Consider the following 18,653-nt stretch of genomic DNA (forward strand, 5'->3'; position numbering starts at 1 on the left):
AAAGATTGGAAATTCAATTCAATTTAACACTGCTAGCTTCAGCCAGACCAGCCAGAAGTATGGCACTATCTTGATCAGTTAACCCTTGGAATTTTGCCTGATCATACTCGTATGATTGCTTTATCGAGTAGGTCGCGGTAATTTTCTTTTTCCCTTTTCTTTTTTTCTCCTTTTGTAACGACTACAAATTGAGAAAAATCAGAAAACATACACGAGGGAGAATATTCTATAAGTAGACAAAAGAAGATTTTAATTCAATTTGTTATTCATTTTTTTTGTTCTCACAAACAAAAAGGTATGGACAATTTTGTCGTCAAAGAACAAATATCAAACAAGCAATTCCCTATGGAGCTGGTTTCTTAATACACAACACAACGACTGAAATACAGGTGGAGGAATTCGCAAAGAGAAAACACCCCTGGCTACGTAGTTTTAAATTGGAAGATGCCTATAGATCCCCATATACAAGTGAGGGAAAGGACCAACTTTTCCAGCCTTTAATTTGCTCAATGCCCTGATGCCATGTCTAAACATAAAAGCAATCACATGAAGGCAAGACCTCATGTAAATTATTAAGGACCAACTTGCACCATGATGCACATATTCATGTGGACTATCCGAAAATGACCCCATCCACGGGAATGCAAGACCTGAAAAAATAATAGTGAAAAAGAAATCCTAAGAACAAGATTGAATGTAAAAACACATCCAGGATACAAGATGTTCAAAGATGCCAGCAATTCATCTAATAAGTTCACAGTACAAAACCTGAGACGGCCTTACAAATTTAGAAGACCATATATGACAAGCAAAGCCCTTTTTGTTCATATCTATATCCTGTTTTATTCCATTTCCCCAATTTCTTAATACTTCCAGAAAATGTGAATTTGGATTTTTTTAAGTTTATAAAATAGTCTCCATTCCCTTTCAAATGCATTTTCTGAGAACCAAACTCTCATTAACTCACGTTAAACAGAAGTGAATAACCAAAATCGTGAAAAGCAAAATACCAGTGCATACAAGAATATACATGCATGTGAAGGATCTAAAGCGCTAGAAAAAGGTTAAATTACTCCTTGTCCATCTCGCGGCTCTTATGAAGTAGAGGTAGTCAAGTGAACACAAAATGTTCAAGGTTAATTATACTGTCTAATGTAAATTCTTTATCAAGTGAATAGGAAGTTGAAAGTACTCACTGAGATTACAACACTGCAGAATCCCAAATTAATAAAGGCCCAACATTCTTAGCTCTGTGACATGGCTGCCATCAAGTTCAGGTACAGTTTTGCTAGCTTCTCGGTCTTCTACCACATATTCCTGACATTATTGAAGTACCAAAATGATGATGCTTTACTATAGAACAGCTATAAAAATTAGAAAAGCAATCAGAAACTTGAAGCAGGAAAAAGAAAGAAAAATAAAAGGAAAATATATGAACACATCCTTCCATGTCATCAAAGCAACCCAAATGTTTTATAAAATCTTTTATTTAAGCTTGAACATAGTCATTTCCAATTACAAAATTAGTATACAGAAAACCTTCTATATATATAAAGTTGGAGCTCTGAGAGGGAGCTTTCTCTTCTAAAAGCAGACCTCATGGATAGACTAGCATTAAATTGGACCTACTCCTAATGTTTTGGGTTGCCAAATTGAAAGACAACTAAGATAAGACACCAACTTCAAGGAAATATTGTACAAAATTGGTAATAAATACAGAATTGAATTTAAATTATTACTTGGAATCAGTTCTATAAAAAATTATTTTAGTAACTCCCACACTTTAAGAATAAGATACTAGACCTTTGTTAGTTCTTGTTTGGCAAGAACATGGTAATGACGTTCATTGATCCTTTGTCCACAAATGATGGCAATGAAGAAACCATAGAGCAAACCCACCAAAACAATAGCTAAAACTGCACCATTGAAAATACCATGGTATTAGAGGTACTCACAAAGAAACCATAAAAAATATATATCTTTTAAAATATAAAGGTGGAAAATTTGATGAAAAATGCGAGACATAAGATGCCATAATACCAGTTATCCTCAAATTTACAAATGCAGATTACAACACATCAGAAGAGGAAATGCTAACTAGTTAAGCCCTTAGAAACCCTGATGATAAATAACAGGAAGCACACATTCCCATTAACTTGGGTAAACTCAAGTATCCACCTTTATAAAAAAGAGTAAGCCTATTTGTATTAACATGCTAATCACATAAATTTATAACTACAGCAACTTCTTTTAAAATTAACAGTAAATGGCCAGAAACTTTAACATTAGTAACAATTACAGAGACCTCTAACTTCTTTTTCTAAATATTATGCCTTAATGATACGTTTACTCAAATGGATTAATTTAATAACCTTTTGTGTTAGCTAAGAGAACTTTTTTTTGGTTCATTAGCACTATTAATAAGTAAAATGAAAATTCACAAGTGATGTAAAATTTTCTTTTGCATGAGAAAAAAGGCAGTGCAAGTGCCATAGGCATAATTCCTTAAGGTTGCAATGACTTGAAAAAATAAAATTCAAGTAGCGCTTATTTCCAAGAATGTGAACAAATATGGGCCATACCCCAAGTTTAAAAATTTCAAATGGCTAATTGTAATTGTTCTCATCTTGAAGGTCTTCACCTGACTAAAAGGTCAGTAAAAGAAGAGACAAAATGTTTGTGCTTTGCACCTAAAAAAAAGGCTGTGGATTTGTCATTTCACAAAAAGAAGATGGGACATTAATACTACATCTTAATGAATATCTCTAATAAAGTTAGAATACAGTGATATAGTGAAAAAGTTAGTCAAACTCCTTAAAATCTTTTTATCTACCCCCAACCCACAGTCCTCCACTCCCATTTCTCTCTCTACCCAAAAACAATAGGAAGCTTCTTTTTTCCAAACTGAAAACTTATCTGTGTTGATAAGATTTCAATTGAGGACTCGAAGAAACCTACCATTTTCCACAGTAATTCGGTTATTAGCATACCAGACAGGAAAGAGATGTTACAGATTCAGTTTAACTTCTATGAAATATTACACGTTAACCATGTAATCCCAACTTTTTGAAGGTTGTATCTGATCATTATCCCTTTCCATGCAGCTTCCCAAGATAACATAATATGATTTTCTATATATATTATTTAACTATTTATACAGTTGAACTTTAATCCACATCTTACCCAAATGTTGATCCCACCACTGATGTAAAGCTTACCACAAAAACAGAATTCAAGTAGATTACTAGTAGTACTGTGCATACCAGCCATTGTATAAAACCCATAAGGATGTTCTTCATAGCCAAACATTTCCCTGAGCTCCTCCCCATAGAACTTATAGACAAGCATCCCCAATAATGCAACAATCTGTTGATGGCATAAGTCCAATAACTCACTAAACAAGAAAAGAACCATCAACATGGATTCAAAGAATTAATAGAACAAATATGGCGACCATATGACCAAAACAGTTCCCCATATAGTGATATGTAAATTGAATGTTAGATTATCCTGAATGTTTAGTTTCAATGTATGACTGTATGGTTGATATTCCACAAAAAAAAATGATATTCAATAAGCACTATATGCATGAATTAGCATGTTTGGTTTGGAAACTGAAGATCTTCAGAAAAAGTTTTCTAAGTGCAGCAACCCCAGAATCCTAAAAGATAATTTTCTAACTTTCGTTATGATCAGTTCATCAGTTCATCTAATGCAGTTTATATCTTAATCCAAGTAAAGCCACAACATGGGAAATTTCAGTTTCAGAAAGGGGAGCCTTGAAGTTAGAAATTATTTACCACAACTATTATAAACAATGTTAGACTTCTAAATTTAGATGTGCAGTAAGATTCAGCACAGGCTAGAATAATGAATGAGAGAATATGAAAACAACTTAAGAGAGACTAAGTGATGCATGCCAGAACAGGAAGCCATTTTAATCATATTCAAAAAAATACTTTTTAAGTAATTGGGTAGACAATGATGATAACTAGCCCAAACAAGGTAAGTGAACAACATCAAACTGATCAATTAGTGTGAAACAATTGTTTAACATACCAGCTGTACAGCTACAAAAATGAGTGCATGGTCCCTGGCAACAAGGAACTGAAATTTCAATCTCAACCACCAGCGATCAGGAGGGACATTGGCACGTAATACAAACAATGCCCTGCACTCTGTGCAGTGAGCAAAAGCAAAGCCCTCCTGAAAAAATCATGGAAGTAAATAAAGAAGTACTAACAATTAAAAACTACAGAATCTAAAATTATCAATCAGATGAATCTATCATTCTGAAATAGACATAATTATCTGAAACTTTTGCACCACTACACAAAATCACTCTTAAATTTGGGCCAGACCTAACTCACCCCAAAAGCTAGCTCAAGGGGATGAGTGCCTATGGCCCATACAAGAGGCACATTACCCCTTTCCACAACCGATGTGGGATTCAACACATCGCCTCTGGGCCACATCGCCTCACGCCCAGAATGAATTTTACTGGTGCGTGATATATTTATAGGAGGCCCAACATTGGATGGGGAGGCTCTGATACCAATTAAAATAGCCTGGCCCAAATAACTTTTGGGCCCACTTTCCACTTGGTCCAAAATAGTTAACCCAAGTTATTTAGTAGTTTCGTGCTAGCTATTATATACAATTCCGATTTTCTATAATCTCCCGATGTGGGACGGCTTCCGCAGCGGAAGTAGGCAGCTGACCGTTACACTCGGTCCCGCTAAATTTACGACGTCCTCATCCCAACTGAATCGGATACAATTGCTAACCAGGACCGGACCCTCGGGTATTGTGGTTCGCTAGTACTTCCGGCGGCTCCACCTCATCTCTCACGGGTAGCTCTTTCCTCGCAGGCCCACTAGCTTTGCACAATTTGTCTGACCCAGGGTGGCTTTGATACCAATTGAAACAGTCCGGCCAAACTGACCCTAATAACTTTTAGACCCACTTTTCACTTGGCCCAAACTGACCCACGTTACCCCTTTCTACAACCGATATGGGATTCAACACACACCCCTCATATCCAGAATTTTACTGGTACGCGATATATTTATAGGAGGCCCAACATTGAATGGGGAGGTTCTGATACCATGTTAAATTTGGGTCAGGCCTAACTCACCCCAAAAGCTAACTCAAGCTAACTCAAGGAGAGGAGTGCCTATGGCCCAAATAGAAGGTTCATTTTTCCATAATATCAGCTTCAAAAAGTATCATCCAAAATATCAATGATGATTCTCGTAGTCAAGGAAAAGGGATGCCAGTGAAAATAATAATCACCTTGGTTGACCTCCAATTATCAAGGCAAGACCTATGAACATACTTTTGAGTGCCTTTGCAATGGCATGGTGCAATTAGGTCTTCTCCTGTAAAAAATCAGCACATGCTGCAATCTGATTAGGTTCAGAAACACCAATTATAGTTGCACATAACGCACAACTTCTGGGCCATAATAAATGGTGTATAGTCCAAAAATCTCATCTTAATTTGTGAGAAAATCAATCATGTCAAATGGGACAAGAAAATTTAAGATACAGATACAAAAAAGGTACCAAGCAGAATAGGTAGTAAAGACCTCCATTATCAAGGCAAATACGACATTGAGGTTGATCTGAATTCACTAGATGACAGGTTTCATCGATATGAACACTTTCTAAATCATCACCATCGCAATCCTGTACTACAGATATAATTTCACATGAAGATGATGATTCTTGCGAATGATGCAAAATGGTCGACTGGCATAAGATGGGTTCACTTTCTGAAATATCTTCCTTGTGACTATCATTTGATACTAATTGCATTTCAGATAATATTGAATCAGCATTAAACTGTCAAATTCATCAAAAAACATATAATTCCTGCCACACATTTCAATAGAAATTAGGCAACCTGCAAAAAAGGTGAAAAATAACTGGTTATGCTCGACAGTATACAGGACATGCAACAAGTGCCAACTCTAATGAAAAGTAACAGTTGGATTCAAACACTGTGTCAAAATGTAAATCAAAATCCAAGAACAAATATCATCTGATAAGCATTTCGAACATATTTGTAAAAAGTGTCCAACTCAATTTGACACAAGAATGTCTAGTTAGATAACTTCTGTAAAATTCACAGGAGCGCTCAATCTGAATGGATGTCAACGAAAAGTTTTGCACCAACAAAATAAGTGGGCTCACTCAGAACCAAGTAATATCACAGCTTCATATATGTTGCATAAGTAATAGCACAATAACGTTTAAGATGCACATGATTATGAGCTCCAAAAAGATCTTTCCTGGATTAAATGCAGGCACTGGATAATAGATCATACGATATCTTCATCAAATTATCTACCATGTGTACGTAAACTTTGACTTTTTTACACTTGAGAGTTTTGAGCCATGTCCTCAGTTAGGGATTCTATGTATGATGCATCAAACTTTGATAATTTCCACATGACCCTTGCACTTGATAGCAGGGACCATTCATGAATGCTACGAGGGATAGCTAATAACAAGTATGGGAAGCTTCTCTACTCATAATTCATAACCTTCTTTGCTTACTCTGTAAGAAAATGAATCAATGAACTTTTGCATAATTCATGGCTATTACTCAGTTTCAAAACAATTCAATGCTTAATATCATTGAAAATGCCGTTTAGTTATAAAGATAGAATCATGGACAGCATTCATTTTCCATTTTAAGCAGGTGAATGATTGCTCCATTCTCATGTTGAACCATCGAAAAAAAAAAAGCACTCAAATCAGGAAGAGAGAACTCGCTGTCTAATAGTTTGGCGGAATTAAACAGAAGATAAGCAAGCATTTTTGCATTAAGCTGCAAAATCTAAAGCCTAAAAAGTCAAAAAACAGAGAGAAAAATGGAAGTAAGAAGATGAAAATGTTGATATTTACCAAAAATTAAGGATCATCATGATATTTCAACAAAATCCGGATTCGCTCATAAGGAATTCAGATACAAATCAGGCGAGATTTGAATGAAAGTGTAGGGTTTGTAGTTTAGCGTCAATGGCAAATGAAAGATAGAGAGAGAGAGAGAGAGAGAGAGAGAGACAGGGAGCGCTAATTGATCGAGAGAGAGAGTAGACAAACCTTAACTTGAACAGACCGTAATTAAAATAAAACATTTGATGCAGAATTAGTGATAAAATTACAGAGGCTTTTAGATCGTGAAGCTCAAAGTATAGGAAGAGGGGGGTTGACGGTCGCGTGTAGAATTGTGGTTGGGCTGTGTTGTAGATGTACGTAACAGACATTATCTAGTAACGTAGTCAGGATGTATCTATCTGGACCGAGTTATATGCGACAGCCAGGCGTTCCCCAGTGTGACCTCTAATTATTTTTATTTTTATGTCTGTCTCGTCTCGTCTCGTCTCGTCTGGCGTGTTATTGTATAAAATTAAATTAAATTAATTAATTTAATTATGTGTAGAAGTTAATTAATTCTAAATAAATTTTAAAAAAATTTATTATTTAGTATTTGGGTATTAATATTATATATAAATTAATTTTTTAATTTTAAAAAATTAGCATAACGTACTTATATAATTAAATAGTTTTTTCATTTTTTTTATTAAAATTAAATGAAAAATGAGAAAAAAATTCTCAAAATTTAATTTTACACTCATCCTCATGCCTAAACACAACTGTGTTGAGTGTTTTTTTCTATTTGCATGGTGGCTTTTTATGTGCGACCGACTACTCTTGGTGTGTTTTATTCTGTTATATTTTTTGCGTTTTATTTGCTTTGTTTGTGAACGAGTGGTGGCCGGTGGAACCTCTGCGAGAGTGAGTTGAAAGCTCTGCTTGCTGTTGTTATTGATTCGCTCAGTGATTGTTTTGATCGGTGCGGTCTACGGTGAGCAGAAAGCGATGCCGTTTGGTAGCTGGATTTTTTAATGTACTGGTGAGGCAATGCCGTTTTGGCCAATGGATGGGTCCCTGGGATGCTCTGATTTTCGCAATTCGGCTCCAAGGTTTTTTGAACTCAGCCAGATTGTATGGACTTGGGTTGAATCCTTTTCGATTTGGACTATATGGATTAACTTTCTGTACTCCTTCCTCTTGAGTTTGGACTCAATATGATTGTAATCTATTTTGCATAAAAAAATTTTAAAAACTATTAAATTTATTTTAACATAAAATAAGTTTATAATTAATTATATTTTATAAAATTATTACAATTTCTTTTAAAAATATTTAAAATTGTGTTAAATGCATGATTAAATATATTAAAAATATTTTGGAAATTGAAATTTAATACTCGTAAGCTAATTTTTTGAAATAATAATTGTAACAATAATGTTAAAAAGTATCAATTATTAATGTCATAATATTTTTCGTCTAATGCGCTAACTTGCTTTTATCCAAAACATTGGAGGCCCACTAGAAAGGTAAGTTTGGGATTAGAGGTTTCTTGTGGAGCGTGATGAGAAAATAAGGAAGACGAAATCTCTGAGTAGCGTGTGGGGATGGCCGAGTTGGTCTAGGCGCCAGATTAAGGTTCTGGACCGAAAGGGCGTGGGATCAAATTTCATTTAAGGATGGCAACATATAATTATAATAGGATTTTATGAGATTTTATTTATAAAATACTCATCACCAAAATTTATTTATATAAATAATTAATTTAATATAAAATAATTAATAAAAAATATTTTTTTATATAAATTATTAATTAAAATATATAAAATTAAATAAATTAATATTTTATTCGAATAATAATAATTAAATTTAAAACAAATTTAAATAGTTTAAATTAATTTTTAATCAAATTTAATATAAATTAGGATATTATTAATATAAATCAAATTCAAAAGGTACTCTATGGTCTACGTTTCTAGTATCAATCTCTAGATTATAATCTTAATTTTTTTTTTTACCCTATTATTTTTCGATAAACATTTTCTATTCCATTTTGTTGGAGTCAAAAGCTTCACCTTCAGGATTCATGCAACTAACAGATTGGCCAAATGACTGTTAGGTTAATATACCTAGAATTCAAACATAAATTCCCGGGAAAGTACAATCCTAATACAAAACTCACCAACAACTGAGGGATATTCAATGGCAGAAATGCGAAATGGGCGTGTTTCTCCATCTTCATCTCCGCCAACACCACCATCTCCCCTGCCCATTAGCACGGGACCCGGCAACCAAAAGTACTCATTCTCCCCATCTCCTTCTCCATCCCCACCCTTTTCGCTGCCTCCTTCAAGCCACACGTCCACTGAAAACCTCCCATTTTTGCCTGATAAATTGGCTACTGCTGCAAAGGTGGCGTCTGCATTTTCACTGGACCTTCAGCATCCTCGTCAAATGGATTCTAGGAGCTCATGCCTTCAGGACTTGTAAGCAATTCATCTTCGTAGTTAGCTTTCCCATGTGATGTAATATTCGAGTCTTAATTAACATTAACATTTACGTTAAAGTCCAACTCACCTAAACTAGTGTTTCATATCACGGGCATCTTAATTGTTTCATCTCATCTTAAGTTTGTTTACCTTGCTTCGTTCTTCCATAATGGTATCTTGTATGCCTTTCATTGTTTTGATTCGCTTGGTGTTATCTATTCTTGAATCATACTTCAGAATATCAAGAACTTTGAAAAAAAAGTTTGGCAAAATTCATTGTACCCCTGTGAATTTGTTTTGGATCTTTTGACTGGTAGGAATTTTGCTTTTAATTGGTTTCTCTTCAACCACGCAGACCAACCAGTCAAAGGCAGTAAGACACTGCCCGACTGCCCCCGTGTCCGTGTGACTGCTAGCTTGCATGGTGTAGTAATTAAGAAACATTGGATCTGATTACAGTTTTTATTATTCAATCAAAATGGGGCCAAAAACCTGTATAAGGTGGCTAATAACCTTTCCCCATTTAATGCAGGCTAGAATGGTTTTTACAGAAATGCTGCAACTGCTGTTCCAAGTTTCTCTGAATCCAGTATATCAAGTAACCACAAAGATGGAGAAGAAGTAGCACTTCCTTCCTCTTCCCCTCTTGTCCCTGGTATTCATTTTTGCTAGCAAATTTGCTCACTGCATTCCATTGTTAAGGAAATATAACCGCATAAATGAACAAATTGCAACAAAAATTTTGTACAACGGCATTTTTTACACTTCATTCTTCCCAGCTTATCAGCCATAGAACCACTTTTGGCGCCTTTCCTTTATAGCCTAATACTTTCGATTTGAAGATAGAGGGGGCGGAGATCCTCTTGTTGATCCCCGCAACTACATTATTCAGAAGCTCATTTTCAATTTTTTTGAGTTATTAAGTAGCCTCATTGAAGGCCAGTGAAAATCGGACCATTATTGCAACACTGAATCTGATTGGACATGATATTAATATCTGCTAAAGTTGGCAACCAATGGTACTCGTGATATTACTATTAAAATGCATACTAACCATTGATGGGTTCAAACATAAGGCAACTAAACATTGACCAGCATGTTACAGCTCAGCAAAGAATGAAGAACATGAGAGCAGAGTGGAAATCGCATAAAAATTTATATTCTGATGATAATTATAGCCCTCTATATATATACTAAATAATAAGTTCAATCTAATACCTGTAACACTTCATAAGCAATGGTACATAACGTCATTCCAAATGTACAAGAGGAGAAAGGAAAGGAGGGTGGGGGGTTAGCTTGAACTAATATAGTATTCTAGTTACTGCTGATTCTGCTGTCTCTGTTGTACAAAATTGGAGTGATTTTGCGATGCGTTCTGCAGAGTCACCATATTGGACTGTAGATTCTGTGCATTTGGTGGCATATTACCAAATGCACCTTGAGAACCAAGCTGCTGCTGTTGTTGAGGCTGCTGTGGCTGTATGGGCATCATACTACCAGGATTCGACACTCCCATATTGAACACTGCACGCAAAAGCCCCAACTGATTTCAGCCTCATACACCAATACTCACAGTAGCTGAAGCATTTGTGTGCGAAAAATGATTATGGCCCTGATGGCACTCCACTTATTTATTTATTTCTTTTTTTACAAAAAAGGCAGTTACAGCCATACAGGCCAGTGATTAGGGAGGGGACCAAAAAATTAGGGGAGAAATAGATAGCAAGAAAATCAACGATAACAACATAAAAGAAATGCAAAGTCAAACAATACAGCAAGGTGAAGAAAAAGGCATATCAAAGGGCATAGGTCATACTTTGATCATTCAGAATTTGGGATGCATGACTCCTCTGGGGATTGCTACCAGATAATCCAAACTGCATATATTGAGCATGTAAAAATAAGTTGCATTATTGAGAACTCTCTAATGCATGGTGCACAGAAAGTAACATATGAGAACACAGTGGAAAAGCAAATTACAAATTTTTCTAGAATTCATCTACATCACATTTAACAAAATCTCCCATTGAGGGTTCAGGGCAAGAAACTCGTCACCACATTGTTAGTTGCTTCTCATTTATCAGAGATTCAGGGTCAAATTCCAGTGGATCAAGATCTTTCATATCTTTCTTGTAAATATAAAGTGCAGTGACATCATAACAAGCTCCAACTTCCATCCTCCCACCCCCTCCTCTCTCTCTCTCTTATTTATTATATTTGTTGCCAGAAAGGAAGGAAGATAAATTTGGAAAGGCATATACCTGCATTCGGGGCACAAGTGGCTGAGACGACATTGTAGCTGACATGTTTGGAATCTAGAAAATGAGAATAAATTTACATTGTTAGGTCCATAGTTCATGCACTCATTCTTAAAGGAAATATAAAAGGCTAAAGTGTAAGGTTATCTAATGGCAGCCGAAACTAAATATGCAACAAGAAGTAAAAAAAATAAATTTGATTGACGTCTATGTTAATAAATATAAGAACAGTTGCTAATGGAAGAAATATGGAATTTATAGATGCAACGCAGTCATAATGCAACCTCACCATAGTAATCAAAATTAGAAGAGAAAGTTTAAAAAATCACAGCTGACACAAAATAGATCATACAAGACTATGGGAGTGAATTAACATATCTGACCATCTGGGTATTTGGTGCCCCCTGAGCAGCATTAAACAGTGCATTATTTGCAGTACCAGAAAACTGGCTCAAATGGCGATTTAATGGATTCCCTTGGTTAAGCGGGTTTTGGCCCATTCCATGCTGAACATGTCCAGAGGGCAGTTGCCTACCCTGAAATTGCTGGTGTCCCAGTGGCTGAGAAAATTGCATCTGATGCTGTCCATGTAACTGGTGAAAAATTAATTTCAACCAAAAAATTATTACAAAATAATAATAATAATAATAATAATAAATGTAAAAGGGACACATCAACAGGTCCTATAATTTAAGACAGACGATAAGGTATCAAGTCAAGTCTTTAATTAAGATGAAAGGTGTAGCAACAGGCACCACTCCCCAGTCCAACCCCAATAATTCAGGGGTGTCTTTGGTTACTAAGTTTCCTCATCGCGTACATTGATTACCAAAGTGCCCATAGCTTAACTTGATTGAGATTGTCACGATATAAAAATAAATATCCAAATTTTTAATGGGGAACCTGATCCAAAGTTTCTTCTTGATTGGGTAAATCACCCAGAGCAAGCAATTGTCTACAAGCCTACTCTTAAAGATTAAAAAATGCCTCAAATGGCCACTAAACTCAAAATTCTGTAAGCATCAGTTTTGCCGTTTTTAACTTTTGAGAAGGATTAATCCAATTCTCACATGGTGAGCACATGAAAGACACTCTGTTAGCAAGTTCATTATATTGAACATATTTCATGGTACATACAAAGTATCTTTCATGGAGTACAAAATATCAGCCACATACCTTTTCTCCTGAAGAAAAATGTATATTTCCTGTTTCATCATAGAGATGCTTAATACTGCTACTAATCTTGTTCAAATTGTGTCTTGTATGCATATTTTTGTTTCTTCACTTGATAAAACAAAAGGGAAATAAATCGTGTCCGCTCATGGGTTCCAGTAATTTATACATACAAATGGTAAAAATATATCAAAAGTCTTGTTTTTTAGAAAAAAGATGCCACACAATTACAATATAGTCTATTAGGCTCCAAGGAGGGAAAATAAACAAGAAAACAACACTAACGGAATAATGATGATTATAATAGCAACTACAACCATTACCTGCTGAAACTTCTGCTGATTCTGTCCCTGCAAATCATGCAGCTGCGGCAGCTGGTTCTGCAAAATTTTTATTTGGATATTAAACAAGAACAGCAATGGCATGACACACTACTGAGTTTGTAACTTTTGCTAACCCAACATAAGTTGGCGATATGAACTAAATGCAATGAACTGTAGCTGAATAGGCAATCAAGTGGAGCGAAGTTTAAAAAAAACTGTCAGATCTGTTTGATATCTACTCCAAAACACATCAAAGATATAAGTTTAAACGTTTGAACAAAAATCCTGATACTTCCACAATTTCTTTTCTTTTCTTTTTTTTAATTATTAAACTGATTGGATCTAGTATAACTTCAGCTAAAAACAAAACTTATCTTTTAAACAATATCATTCAAAATATTTGGGCAAATGATGGCGAGATACACAGATGGAGGCAGACAAGGCTTTAATAGAGAACTCATCATAAATTTAAGATCTTACGTTTCAAACATAGTGTTTGGTTCAATTCTATCTTACAAAACTATATGGAATTTAATTTAATTTTAAATATAATTCATTTGAAATGGATTCCATTGTTTTGTATGACACAACTTAAAATGCAGAATTCAATTGAGTTCCACATGTCTCATTTTTCATTTCTTAAATTATCCTTAAGAGTAAAATAAAAAAATTCTACTCTATCAAAAATTTTATATTTAACAAATTTATAACAACTAACAAAAATATAAACCCATTAAAAATATATTAATAAACTTAAAATAAATTTTCATGACTTGGAGGTTAACACAATAAAATAAACAGTCTTATTAGTAAGAGAAAATAAACTTAGATATTTTAAAATTAGAAAAATAAAAATATATATTATATAATTGTCTTTATATAATAATAGTAGATAAATAGAAAACTAGTTTTATAGTTTTCACTTTTATGACCAATAAAATATAAGGGATAAATTATTGAGAGAAAATTATTTGAGAAGAGCATTTTAGTCCAAAATATGATGTGTAAATTTCGTGGAATTCATATCAAATTCCATCAAATTTGATAGGAATTGGTTTTAGTTATAACCAATTCCATGGAATTGAATTCATATAATTGAATTCTAATTTTTATTCAAACCAAACACACAAAACATGAAATTCAATTGAATTCCACAAAAATTTAGGAATTGCAATTGAACCAAACATCGCCAAAAAGATGTTGAACAAATCAAGCCATTCATTATAGTTGAAAATAAAAAATTTGGGGGCAAACCGCATTTACCCTGACAAACTTCAAACAACTCTGAAAACTCTCATCTAGATGATCTCTAATGAAACTAAGGCTTCTAAAAACTCGAAAAACAGACACAATAACTCAAAGCTTTTGTTATACAGAATGTTGCATGAACTAAGTGCCAAATGTTTTACCTGTTATAAAAGAATATGAAATACAAACAGTTAGAAAAAGTGTTCCTTGAGTCAGTCAGAAAGGTGAATGCCTAGGCTTTATGGCTATGTTCAATACCAAAGTTGAAGAACTGCCAGAAAACCATACCTGTCCCAATCCTTGCATTGAAGATTGTCTGAATTGTTGCTGAGCAAGGAGTTGTTGTTGATGTGGTAATTGCATCATTTTTTGCCTTTGTTGTTGTTGTTGCTGCTGCTGCTGCTGCTGTTGGGTTTGTTGCTGTGGAGAAGGTGTGTTCATCATGTTTGCACTTGACCTTGGTGAGTTGGCATATGGCAGTGGGGAAGTTGTAGTATTGTCAAAGGAAGTAGCACTTGTAGCAGCAGAGGGAGATGCAGCTGATCTTCCCATAAGCGTTGTTCCTGATGCCTGCTGTAGATGTGTTAAAAACTTAAAAGAAGAACAGTGGCATAATGGAGCACAAATGAACTTCTCGTCCAATGTAAATGGAAAATAAAAAGAGTACTCAATAAGTTAAAGGCAAAGCTTTAGCTACTCCATCATAAGACGTTTTATGGTTGATGACTTACAATATAAACTTTTCATGTTATGAAGACATATCTATTACATCCCATGTTCAATTATGACATTCATAGTATATAATTAATGATTAGCCCTGTACCTTGAGCTCTATAAGCAAACAGGAAATGAGCAAAAACACATCATAGGTTTGAAGTTCAGACAGAAACTATATGCAAATAACAGGAACTTCATAGTGAATGATAGGATAAAATGCAACCTTCAGCATAACTGGATGAGAAGATACAAAAATAAACTAAAATATTTAATCACATATATACACCAAAGAATACCGGCATACACAAAAATAAACATGTAGAGAATTCAGAATGAAACTCTTCTATTTCCAAGAAGTCAAATGATCTAACCTGTAGTAAAGGTCCCTGATTATTGATGCTATTTGATGGCAGAGGTGGAGTGCTTTTCATGTACATCCCTGTTGGTTAGAGTTTAGACAGATTCCACAACACCATTAGTGCTATGTTCAAATAAAAAATTACAAAGAATATTTTATGTTGCACTAAGACGATCAATATTACCAGAAGAATCAGAAAAATTATGCTGCCCTCCATCCCCCACAAGCAGCACATCTGCAAGATGCATTGGAAGTGCAGATGTGATCTGCCTCTGGTCTCCTGTCACTCTAAGTCCTGCATCCATATGATTTTTTTTTTTTTTTTTGCGAATAATTGATGACAAGTATACTCAGCTAGAGTAAAATTTTCCAACAAAAGCTAAGGAGAACCAATATACATTCATCAAAGGTCGGTGAGGTCAAGTACTTCCATGATACATCCGAGACTTTCAAAATTTAGTGCTAGATTGGATTTCTAATAATAATACAAAATTACTGCAAATTTAATATTTTGAGAAAAAAGTCCAAATAAATTTCTAACTTTCCATTGAAGTTCATATAAGCCCAATTAGACCTTTTCTCCAAATAAAACCCTGAGCCTTGCATTTAAGTTCTGTAACCTAATGAAATATTACTTTTTTAATAATAAATTACCATTCTCTGCAATTTTTAAATGCTCAAAATTTAATTACTATTTTTATACTTGAATTTTTATTTTTATTTTTGTTTTAATTAAAAGTACTACATAACTTTAATATTAAAAATTACAGAAAATAACATTTTATCATTAAAAAATATTAGATCTTGACTTATTTGGACTTAACGTTAAAGTTCAGGTTTTATTTGGCCAAAAAAAATCAAATTGGGTTTATGAAAATAAAAAAATTTAGGGGCTTATTTGAACTTTAATATTTTATATCCTTCTAAGTTTTGATAATGCCTAATGAAGATTATAATCACAGAAAGGTTACTGCTCCTCAATTGTTTACTAGAAGGAAAATTTTACAACAAAATTAGGAAATTCAAGCTTGCATGCAATGACAGTTTTGAATTGGCAACTAACATGCTCCATTTAATTGCAATTATAGACGTTGCAGCAATGACCACTAAAGGAATTAGCTCGATGACCAAACCCATCATATCCACAAACAACCATAACAAAGTTACTGTTATGACAGAGATATATGCTTCAACTGATTTGAGGTTTAATTCCCTTCCCACACAATCATCAAAGAAATAATAATCAAACAAATCATGTGCATGAATTTTAGCAGTGAAGAGTCTAACCTTCACCATAATTTACAGCAGCTCGAAGTAAATTCTCCTGTTCTTGAATTTTCGCAGCCTGACTCTTGTCTAACGTAGGAAGAATTGTCGGCCCTTGCCGAGTACCAAATTGATAGGCTTTGCGAGTATCATCTAATACTTTTTCAGCACTTTCACAAGCTGCCGCAATCATATCAATTCTATTCTGTAATATTCAAAGTCAAGCCCCTGAAAACAAGGATCCATAGATAGTGTACTGGATGGTCAACAGAATTCAATTCACCTTTAACTTCTCAATTTGTGAGGATATTGGCAAACTTTGCAACCCCTGAAGCAATTGCTCTCTCTTGGAATTGTCATCTATTTCCATCTCTGGTAATAGTTTTGAGGATAGCATAACAGGCAGAACTGCATCCACATAATCCCCAAAAGCATGCATTAATATTATGATTAATCATTATCTTCTGGCATATGAAAATAGATGGGAAGATGTGTTGGAGAAGATAAACTCTTCTAAACTCCAGAAGCAAAGCATGCAGATACTTGAGTAACTTTATGGTTGCAAAAACAAACTCCATAGGCATGAATACATATTTTGGTGCCGCAGAAACTTAATACCAGTGAGGGACGAGATAAAAATTTCACCCGCATAATACCAGGACTAAGATAACTAAACGTGAATTATCAATGTGCACAACCAAAATTCTAATTATTCAAAGATAGTTAGCTAGTATCTAACTACCATGCCAGAAAGATGACCATACTTGTAGCATTTTCTGCATTAACGTTCTTCGGATGCACGACAAAAGCCTTGGAAACCTTCCTAATCTCGTCCACAATGTTGAAAAGCTCAAGATTCACCATAGAATATTGCCCCAAAATATCTTGCCTGATGCACAACAGCATAATATATTAGTAGGATAAAGGATATATCACTTGTAAACTTCAACAATATATTAGTAAAACAGAAAATTAGAATCAATAGATAAATAAGAGAATAAAATTGCGTAGAAAAAGGTTATAACCATTTGGGGGTGACATTGGACCGAGCATGGGCATCGAATTCTTCAAGGATGCGGGAGATGGCTTTGAAGAGGCTAATAGCTCGAGTTTTTACGGCCTCCAAGTTGAGCTGCTGCTGTACCGCCTGGTTCAGCCTTTCCGGTACCACGATCTGCGGTGGTGGTTGTTGATTTTGGAGCTGAGATTGGTCCTGCATCATTCCCTCCATTCCTGAGATTTTTTGGTTCTTCGATTCTATAGAGAGGAGGTGGACGGAACCCACTCCTTCAAAAACACGAGTGAAATCCCAGACAAAGGGTGAGTTGAACTTTTTATTAGAAATTTCTTCAATTAAAATGTTTTTTTACCTCTATTAAAGTCTTTAAATAAAATATAAATATTTATATTATTTAATTTAAATATATAATGCTTACTTCATTTATTTTTAAAAGAATAAAAATTTTATAATTTAATTTTATGAAACAAATAACGGTTTTAAACAAAATAAGAAATTTCTGAAGTAGAAATTGAAAAAGAATTTCGGTAAAACATAGAAGCCTGGTATTGATTTGTCAAATTATATAATCCATAAACGTCGGACTTGGACCCATCCATCATCCATGGCAGGACATGGCCACGAGCCCGGTGCGGCCTGCTTATGCTGGCTTTGAACTAAATTTTAGATTTTTTTTTTCTATTGTAAAATATAATTTTAATAAAAATGATTTTTTTATTATATTTCTGGCAAACAAAGCCATTGAACAGCTCTGCTTTTTACACCGAAAATTATATGCTACATTAGTATTTTATGTTAAGTAGATTGTATGGAATAATAAGGAACTAAATAAATCATGATTTTATTTAAATGAAATAATTTATACTATAAAAACATTTTAAAAATTAATAAATTAATTTTTAATAAATATTAATTG

The 18,653-nt window shown here is 34.3% G+C and overlaps 3 protein-coding genes across 4 annotated transcripts; 1 reads left to right on the forward strand and 2 right to left on the reverse strand.

The window, feature by feature from the left end:
• Positions 1–233: 233 nt before the first annotated feature.
• On the reverse strand, positions 234–7,129 carry LOC110617600 (E3 ubiquitin-protein ligase MARCHF1). The gene is made up of 8 exons (XM_021760506.2): positions 6,915–7,129; positions 5,591–5,907; positions 5,296–5,381; positions 4,060–4,206; positions 3,264–3,366; positions 1,804–1,916; positions 1,197–1,317; positions 234–650 (listed from the first exon to the last, which is right to left on the reverse strand). Exons 2-7 carry the CDS (start codon positions 5,817–5,819, stop codon positions 1,225–1,227), a joined length of 771 nt encoding a protein of 256 aa, XP_021616198.1. The 5' UTR covers positions 5,820–5,907; positions 6,915–7,129; the 3' UTR covers positions 234–650; positions 1,197–1,224.
• Positions 7,130–9,045: 1,916 nt separating this feature from the next.
• Positions 9,046–10,396, forward strand: LOC110617606. Its single transcript, XM_021760513.2, has 2 exons — positions 9,046–9,370; positions 9,906–10,396. The coding sequence occupies exons 1-2, from the start codon at positions 9,087–9,089 to the stop codon at positions 9,955–9,957; spliced, it is 336 nt and encodes a 111-aa protein (XP_021616205.1). The 5' UTR covers positions 9,046–9,086; the 3' UTR covers positions 9,958–10,396.
• Positions 10,397–10,507: 111 nt separating this feature from the next.
• LOC110617604 (mediator of RNA polymerase II transcription subunit 8) lies at positions 10,508–18,062 on the reverse strand. 2 transcript variants are annotated; one of them, XM_021760512.2, is made up of 12 exons: positions 17,745–18,062; positions 17,484–17,608; positions 17,003–17,127; positions 16,741–16,924; positions 15,638–15,748; positions 15,467–15,534; positions 14,667–14,951; positions 13,131–13,187; positions 12,018–12,215; positions 11,638–11,691; positions 11,193–11,253; positions 10,508–10,900 (listed from the first exon to the last, which is right to left on the reverse strand). In XM_021760512.2, exons 1-12 carry the CDS (start codon positions 17,948–17,950, stop codon positions 10,695–10,697), a joined length of 1,680 nt encoding a protein of 559 aa, XP_021616204.1. In that variant the 5' UTR covers positions 17,951–18,062; the 3' UTR covers positions 10,508–10,694. The 2 variants fall into 2 exon arrangements, with proteins under 2 accessions (XP_021616204.1, XP_021616203.1); XM_021760511.2 differs by having other exon boundaries at positions 12,018–12,227; positions 14,667–14,948; positions 17,745–18,060.
• Between the last annotated feature and the right edge of the window lie 591 nt (positions 18,063–18,653).

This window comes from Manihot esculenta, chromosome 6 (genome assembly GCF_001659605.2).
Source record: "Manihot esculenta cultivar AM560-2 chromosome 6, M.esculenta_v8, whole genome shotgun sequence".
NCBI classification, from domain to species: Eukaryota; Viridiplantae; Streptophyta; class Magnoliopsida; order Malpighiales; family Euphorbiaceae; genus Manihot; species Manihot esculenta.